This window comes from Ciona intestinalis, chromosome 12 (assembly GCF_000224145.3).
Source record: "Ciona intestinalis chromosome 12, KH, whole genome shotgun sequence".
NCBI lineage: Eukaryota > Metazoa > Chordata > Ascidiacea > Phlebobranchia > Cionidae > Ciona > Ciona intestinalis.
The window spans coordinates 3,089,899-3,098,190 of record NC_020177.2 but is presented as its reverse complement, the minus strand read 5'-3'; the positions used below and the strand labels follow the sequence as shown (position 1 = coordinate 3,098,190).

At 36.3% G+C, this 8,292-nt stretch overlaps 1 protein-coding gene and 4 long non-coding RNA genes across 6 annotated transcripts in view; 2 read left to right on the top strand and 3 right to left on the bottom strand.

The window, feature by feature from the left end:
* Positions 1-300: 300 nt before the first annotated feature.
* Positions 301-2,042, top strand: LOC113474776. The gene is made up of 3 exons (XR_003396463.1): positions 301-366; positions 420-457; positions 935-2,042. It is a non-coding gene; the product is annotated as an uncharacterized LOC113474776 (long non-coding RNA).
* An 81-nt stretch (positions 2,043-2,123) lies between these two features.
* LOC113474777 overlaps positions 2,124-8,292 on the bottom strand; it is a 19,271-nt gene continuing 13,102 nt past the window's right edge. Inside the window, exon 3 of the long non-coding RNA XR_003396464.1 lies at positions 2,124-2,225. This is a non-coding gene — a long non-coding RNA (uncharacterized LOC113474777). The remainder of the gene's footprint in view (positions 2,226-8,292) is intronic.
* On the bottom strand, positions 2,510-3,015 carry LOC104266317. Its single transcript, XR_717501.2, has 2 exons — positions 2,919-3,015; positions 2,510-2,707 (listed from the first exon to the last, which is right to left on the bottom strand). It is a non-coding gene; the product is annotated as an uncharacterized LOC104266317 (long non-coding RNA).
* On the bottom strand, positions 4,044-4,765 carry LOC100187377. The gene is made up of 2 exons (XR_182152.3): positions 4,641-4,765; positions 4,044-4,229 (listed from the first exon to the last, which is right to left on the bottom strand). It is a non-coding gene; the product is annotated as an uncharacterized LOC100187377 (long non-coding RNA).
* The window catches only part of LOC104266316 (serine-protein kinase ATM-like), a 32,109-nt gene continuing 30,354 nt past the window's right edge, over positions 6,538-8,292 (top strand). For both annotated transcript variants that reach the window (XM_026837170.1, XM_026837169.1), the window contains exons 1-3: positions 6,538-6,672; positions 7,546-7,628; positions 7,980-8,113. In XM_026837170.1, the coding sequence (XP_026692971.1) occupies positions 6,559-6,672; positions 7,546-7,628; positions 7,980-8,113 (331 nt within the window). In that variant the 5' untranslated portion in view covers positions 6,538-6,558. The remainder of the gene's footprint in view (positions 6,673-7,545; positions 7,629-7,979; positions 8,114-8,292) is intronic.

Below are 8,292 nucleotides of genomic sequence, written 5' to 3'. Positions count from 1 at the left end.
ACTGTAGTTCTACGCGTACGTATCGCGACGTTTGTTTCATGGGGCCCCATGCGCGTTTTGCGTCGAAGGCACATTACTTGTATATTCTAATTATATTTGGCTATGAGAGCGACGCAAGAAGATCAAAGAATTGGTAAAGTATAAATTACAATTGGCATTATTACGTACATAGGCTCTTTTCTAGAAACATCGATGATGTGACGTCACGAAGTGGTGATGACGCAACAGAAGAACCCACTTCGTAAGTTTATTGTTTCTTCACACATTTATTTTAGTTTAAATAGAGTTTTAAAATCAAAGTTTGCAGAATATGGTATGTGACGTCACAGAGGATCAAGCGGACCACGACGTAAAGCAGGAATGACGGTAATTATGACGTAATAGTATGTAAGCAGTAGTAAACGATTATTATATTGCAGAAAAGTCAGCAAATAAAGCTGCCGAAGAAAAGCGCAATGTATTGTATATTACCATTGTTTATTAGATATTTTGATCAAAAATAATCTAAAGAAAAAAATTAAACATTTATAGTTTGAAATTATTAAAATGTGGGGTTTGTTTATTATTAGGTTTATTACTCAACGTTTACAAACTAATATGTTCATATATTTATTTGCAATTAAAGTCTGTTTGTAAATTTAAAAGCATTAAATGTAAAAGCAATATATTACGTGCTGGGGTCAAATGTTCTATGTTTGCATTCTCAATATTGTCCCATTTGGTAGTAAACAAAGTATATATATATACAGAATAAGATAACTGTATCCTCACATTATTGAGTATTAAAAATCTTTTATGAGTAATAAAAACTGTAAAGACGGTTAGGAAATCTGGGATTTAATTGCTAATGGTACCACATCTTATCCCACGACACTACAATATTTAAATTTTTAAATGATAAGCCTGTTACGTAACTATTACGTTTGTTTTGCAGTCGAAGAACAAAGACGAAGACGCCGATAAAGGATACACGGTTTGAGGTTTGAGTATTACATATGTATGCGTTGCATGTTATGTGTGTGTGTCTGTCTGCGCTGTTGTACACTTATTTGCTGGACCTAGTGTTGCCAGTTATTTTTTGGTCAATCACTATTATAGTGCATTTTGCATTGCTGGACCTAGTGTTGCCAGTTATTTTTTGGTCAATCACTATTATAGTGCATTTTGCATGTCTATGAAATATATGCAATGAAACTATGGCGAACTTCATTGCTGGATCAGATTTTGTTGTTCTACTCTCTATTGTGTGTTTCTTCTGCAAAGATCGAATCTTTCAACGATTCTGTATTGTCCTAATCACTTGGTAAGAACGCTATGTTGGTACACAAATACTTGAGTAATATCAACACGCAGTATAATATACGCATAATTAAAATCCAATACTTTCCATTTATTCTGTAAAATATAAACTACTCAACACCAATAAATAATTCATATTATACAAACGTCATGTAGCGTGATTGGGACGATGGCCACGTCACAATTACGCTACGACGTCAATTCGGTGGGTCAGAGCATTGTCATGACCCTGCGTTTGGTGCGGTTCCGTCACGTCGATTGAGTTACGTCACGGTCAGGTTGTTGCGTGGACGTCGCCGCCAGTGATGCTACGCTCGGTTTTAGGTCACTGTCAATGCGGTTCGTAACAACTTGACGCAGTTTCGTAACGGTCGATGCGGTGCGTAGCATCCGGACGTTATTATATTGTGTGAAGATACGACGAAAGTATCGCGGTACCAACATGGCGACTTACCTTTTGATTAGGACATGCGGAGCTGTTGTTGGCTTCGACTCCTTGTTGTTGGACATTCAATATGGTGTACACTGCAGATGATTATCCTTCAGGAATTGAACCATATTTTATTTGTAGATGTTTCAATGATTATGTCCGCGTTAATAAATTTTTGACTATTGTCCTCTTTTTGAATGATTGAGCTGTTGTGTTTGTTGCATGTTTGTCACAGTATTGTCTCTGCGCTCGTTGTACTATTTTTGTCTTTTTGTCGGTGTGTTATTTGTATTCGTTGTATTATTTTTTGTCTATGGGGTTTCTTTAACCTGCGTGGACAGTAATATCCCGCAAGGGTTTCTCACCTAAGTAGAAACCCACTACCATTGGCTGGGGGCTTGTCGTGCCGTAGTGGCTTTCCACCAACGCCAGCCACATAAATTATGAAGGTATTTTAATCATGTTTCTATTTTTCAGAAGCTTCAATAAAAGTCATCTCATCATTTACAGTTTGTTAAGACTAATAACTACGTACTGTTGCAAAATAAAATAACAAAGAAAATTAATTTCTGCTTAATATGGATTAGTGGTATGACGTCAGAATCTTGATACGTCATGGAGAAGTGACGTCATATCTCCATACATCACTTTGAACAGTGACGTCATTGCGTCTTCGCCTGTTTGATTGGCACTAGCTCTCCTATCCTTCAAGATACTTACAATCTCCTATCCTTCAAGATACTTATAATTCAGTATATAAAAAATAGGTATCAAAGAATAGAGTAAATAGGGTTTATTATGTTTTACTTAAACGCATCACTTAAACATAACAGTTAGTATGTTGAAATGCGTTTATTTGGTTGACCCTCAAATCAGCTGCGGAGCCTTTCAAGGCCCTGCTGGAGGCTTCTCATCTCGTCCAAGTTATCATCCTCAATTGATCCTGGTATGTGGGAGTTGTAAAAAGCCCCTCGAAAGCTGTAAGCAACAAATGCATGCCATGTAGTTTTATTACGTGTTACAGGCGATAAGCAACACTAGTAAAAAAGTATCTTGCACAAAGACACATCACCCAGAACGGTAGCAGCGACGAGGCTGGAACCAATTACCCCTGGGTTACACGCAGGCGCGCTGGCCACGGCGCCAATTTGTTGTAAAATGACACAATAAACAAAATAAAAACACAAACCGTTCTTTCGAGGAAGCGATTGGAACAATGACAATCAACAAAACACAGCAAAGCATCAAGATCAGAGCAAACTTCATAATTCGTAATTCAGTTGAACTTTAAAAATTGTAAATGAAAAATAAAACACGTTATTATATATATAGCAATAAGACAACGACATAATGGGGTAAGATGGGAGACCGTTAACAGATATTATTCCGTATTTCCCGATCGTGTTTACACAATTACCAACGTACTTTTAGAGTCGCGGGGTTACATTTATATAATTCTGTAAAAAGTTGTTCATTATCAAATGGGACGGTACAAGAGAACAAAAAATCCCATCTTACCCCACCCTATCACATATAAAGTATCCAATACGTACATAATCTACCACAGCAATACACTAAAGCAGCTTATACACCACGAGCACCAACCCTTATGGGATAATGAACGTTGGTTTGGTGGATACTTCGCAGTGAGAAGTATATTCTTCGTTTAATTATTTCCTCGATTTCTGAGAAAATAGCTATAGTCGTGAGCTGAGTTTACAAAGCTGTTAATCATTTTGTACTGAAGTGAATTTTCAAAGCCGTTATCATTTTTGTGTGATAAGATGGGAAACCGTTAGCATATATGGATCACATATTTAGGGGTGGGACTCAAATACTCTTTACAGACTATGGCGGCATTCCTTAAACTGAAGTAAATTTACCCATGGCGATAAATTCCTCATATTTAGAGGGTAAATGAGCTCCCAATCGAAATCCACATCAGTTAACGAGATAGAAAAATTGTGCAAATTGTAGTACTTTACCAGATATTGAACAATTCGTTGACAAAACACAAGCGCATTAGTCGCATTAAATATAACTGTTGTAGTTAGTTGTTTTTCCTTTTTAATAAATGAGCGCCATTTGGGATAAATCTGATCAGCATCTTTGTTAAAAGGGTAAAACATACAAAAGTTTAAGAACCACCGGACTATAGCATATATGCATTTTTTGCCCAATACAGTAGAACAATAACAAAAAAAGAAAAGACGTGCCAGTCGGTATTTATTCTGAAATGAATCTTTTTTATCGTTCCTGTTCTTCGAGATACATATTTTTCATTATGTATATCTGCTTTAAAGAATAGAGAATATTGGGGTATATTATGTTTTATTTAAACGCATCACTTAAACATAACAGTTAGTAAGTTGAAATGCGTTTATTTGGTTGACCCTCAAATTAACTTCGGAGCTTTTCAAGGTTCTGCTGGAGACTTCTCATTTCGTTCAAATTATCATCCACGTTTGAACTTTGTTTGTGGTAAAGATTATACAGAGATCTGTTAGCACAAAATGTATAACATGTAGTTTTATTACGGGAAAGGGAAGCATTAATTCTATGGCAAAAATTGCGGTATAGTAGGGTTGGGCAAGATGGTTCATGTTTTTTTTCTTCTGTCAACCAATTTTATTTAGTAAATAAGGATTATTATTTACAAAGTTATAACATCTTACCCTACAATACCATACTACCATATAATAGCCCGCTCTTTTATTTTTGGACCACATAAAGACATATATACAAACTATATTAATATACGCAATCGGGCAGCATAAGAAGTATATGAAACAGAACACCCGTGTTATAATGTCTGACGTTGCCCACCACCAAGCGAGCATAATCTTCATTCATTAATTCGTTCTTTCGGTTATTCACTTATTTACTGAATAAACAATATTAAAACACAAACTTGTCATTCTTGGGTTTAGGGCTCAAGAAGGAAGTGGTTGGATCAATAACAATCATCAAAACACAGCAAAGCAAGATCAGAGCAGACTTCATAATTCTTTACTCAGTGAAACTTTAAAAACCGTAAATGCAAAATAAAACACGTTATCATAGCAATAAGTAATGATAGCAATACTTGACAAAATAAAACACAATACTAGCTACAAAACAGTGATTCTATAGCTATACCAGTGGGGAAGATAGGACAAGTTTTTATCTCATTTTTCGCCCCATAACATTTTCCATCTTACCCCACCCTACCACATATGATGCTTACATAATCTACCACAGCAATACACTAAAGCAGCTTATACACCACGAGCACCAACCCATATGGGATAATGAACGTTGGTTTGGTGGATACTTCGCAATAAGAAGCATATCCTCCGATGGGATAATGAACGTTGGTTTGGTGGATACTTCGCAATAAGAAGCATATCCTCCGTTTCTTTATTTCCGCAGTTTCTGCGAAAATTTTAGTCCTGAGTTTGCACAGCTGTTAATCATTTTGTACTGAAGTGAATTTACAAAGCCGTTATTATTTTTGTGTGATAAGATGGAAAACCGTTAGCTATATGAACCACATATTTGGGGGTCGTACAATTAACAACGCTGTTTTGGAGTCGTTCGGCCACGGCAGTGCTCTCCAACCGGTGTGCATATGCGGTGTACCCTATAGGCCGCTACGGTTATATAATTCTGTAAACATTTTGTAAAATCATAGATAGAGAACGCCGCCTGCTTACCACTTCAAGAATTTCTTTTTGAATAGGTTTGTTTGTGTATTTTGTAGTTTTGTATATTGTTTAATAGCCTATATGAAATCACACGGTTTGTTCATAATGCTTGTGTAGATTTTCCTTCTTCACACGATTAGTCAGAACAAAGAATTAAACATTTACCCAATCACTGGCGGTATTGCATCATCGTTTAGATCCAACGCTGATTGGACGATCCGCGCAGATAGAGCAGGAAAGAACGTAAGAGCAAATCTGGGAAATACAGCTTGAGTTCTTTGAAAATTTGTCTTTTCTTCTTCTAAACAGATATGTTGTGTATACGGATTGCCTGAATTGCTGCAATTGTGAATGCGAGTTACTATCCTGGCGGAATGAATCATTTTTCAATCGTTTTCGCCCCACCATATTTTCCACCTTTAAATCTATGTATTTTCTGGCAGTGTGGGGCGCCAGACCCGAGCCAGAGGTTACAGGTGCGAGGCTCGACGCTGCTACCATTTTCGACTAATGAGTTCATGATCAAAGCAGTGAACGCCAACTGCTCCAACCCAGCGGTCCCTTATAGGCTGTCTAAATTGTCAGCCATGTATTTAAACAACTTAAAAAACAGGCTGATATAAAAGCAAATCTAACTGTTTTATGTACAGAAAACTTACATACGAAACAAATATTCGGCATTTAATACAGGCAACGAGATAGAACGTAGTGGCTTAGCACGACCTAATTCAACTTTCTAAAAAAACGCACCCACAGTAGAACGTTTATTAGTTTTCTATGGTTTAGTATTTTTTACGCTCGTCTGAGGGGTTTTCCCTTACAGAAATGTGTGCTTTGGCGGGAAGAGAATATCATTTGTTTACATTTTCGTTCCAGGAAAATCAGGCTTTTTGGTTACTTTTTGATTATAAAACTGCCTTGGTACGGAAAAAACATGTTCATTTAATTGTTTTTTAAATAAAACTAGCAAAAGTTTAGAATTAATCGAACATTTTGAAGCATTTCATAAAGCACAGGTTTAAATGTTGCATTATACAACAAATGTTACAATTTTACACCAATTTAATTTAGTGTAGATAAATTGGACTACTGGCACTCTGTTATAGGTGTAAGGTGTATGTCTATCTTTGGAATTCGGCCACGATGTCTTATTTATTGGACCAACTTCGAAATTCATGTCATTGCTTGGAGTGTGATAAAGTGACAGACAGAAAAAAGAATGCAGACAACATAAAGAGACTCATACAACACCCAGAGGTAAAACTTAAATATTTCTTCTGTTTTATGCAAAAATTAGGAAATCCCAAAGAGCTTGGCTGGTAATCCTTTAGCTGGTGGTCTCGCTTAGGTCTCACTGATACCCACTGTATACTTTTTTTTGAAAAAACTCGCGCGTTCGTGTCGAAAATTAACTTTGAAAGTGCGCGAAATGGTGCTGCGTCACCGTATTTTCCACACCAGCAGTTATGAATTAAACCAAGGTTGGATTATTACGTCATAGAATGCGTATTGTTACGTTTTATTCCTACATTAAAACAGTGGGGAAAAAACAAGGCTATACCGTCTTGTAATGTATGTAATATACCACTATTGTGACGTAACAGACTGCGATTAAGACGTTATAAATCGTTAACCTTAGGCAAATCAGACGAATTACGGTGACGAAGCATGTTTTCTCGCATTTTTAAAGTTAATTTTCAGTGGGTATCAGTGAGACCTAAGGAACAATTTGAAACCAAAATTTCAGGTGGCCACCAGCTAAAGGATTACCAGCTTGGCTTAGGTTCACATTAGAAGTCATTTTTTGCACTTTTTTAAAAACAATTTTTGTCACTAGAGAAGAATCCTATGGTACATAGCAGAATAGGCTGGTCGAAAGTGTTAGAGGTTGGTGGTTAGGGGTTGATGGTTAGGGGGTTAGTGGTTATAGGGATTAGTAGTTAGGGATTAAACTCTTCACTAGCACCCAATTTATTTTTTGAAAGGTCTATTATAACATTAGCATTTGAAATTAAACATTCTTTTCTCAAAAATCATTCCAAACTGCTGTTTAGTAAGTAACTTGAAGACTCCAGGTTCAAGTCACAATGCGGTGGCTGTCTCTGTGTTTTAAAAATTATTATTTTCCAGGTAGTCCAGCAATTAAATGAACTATGGGCAAGACCAGGGAAGACCAAGCTGTCGTACACCATTGTTTTTATGGCAATACACGGGTGGGTATAACATAAAATGGAAATTGGTTTAGTTTTTATCTATATAATGTCCTTAGGCAACACATTTAACAACAATTGCTTGTTGCTGCAAATCGAATGGTCACTAATCGGGTAGTCAAAATTGTTTGTGAGGCATACAGAAAAACTCGGTGGTCTCTAGTAATGGATTGTCTAAATTGTCAGCCACACAGAAAAAAATCCCACAAAGTTACATACATGGTAAATTGTAAGCTGGCACGAGGTGTATGAAACAGAACATCCGTGTTATAACGACTATCATTTTCTTATGCAGGCGAGAATAAAGCAAGCTACATTATTTTATTCATTCATTTAAATATATCCATAAAACAGGTACATCTTCAAGGAGTCCGAACTCTTAAACCACAAAGTTCAAAATCTCACTCCTTCCATGCGGAAAACAAAACTACAAAAATTAAAGGAAATTTCTGGATTGTTGCGACTAGTGGTCAAAACTGCCTGCAAAGGTACGATGTGTTAACTTGTGTATTTTGCGATTTAGGGTGCAACTTTTATTTTGCTGTTAATTCTCTTCTTTTCATTCTTTAAATAACATGATCTTCGCTATCGTTCTTAAAAAGATAAATAAAAAATTATGTAAAATTTAAAATCATTTTCTCACAGATGGGCCAAAAATTAAAAGCCA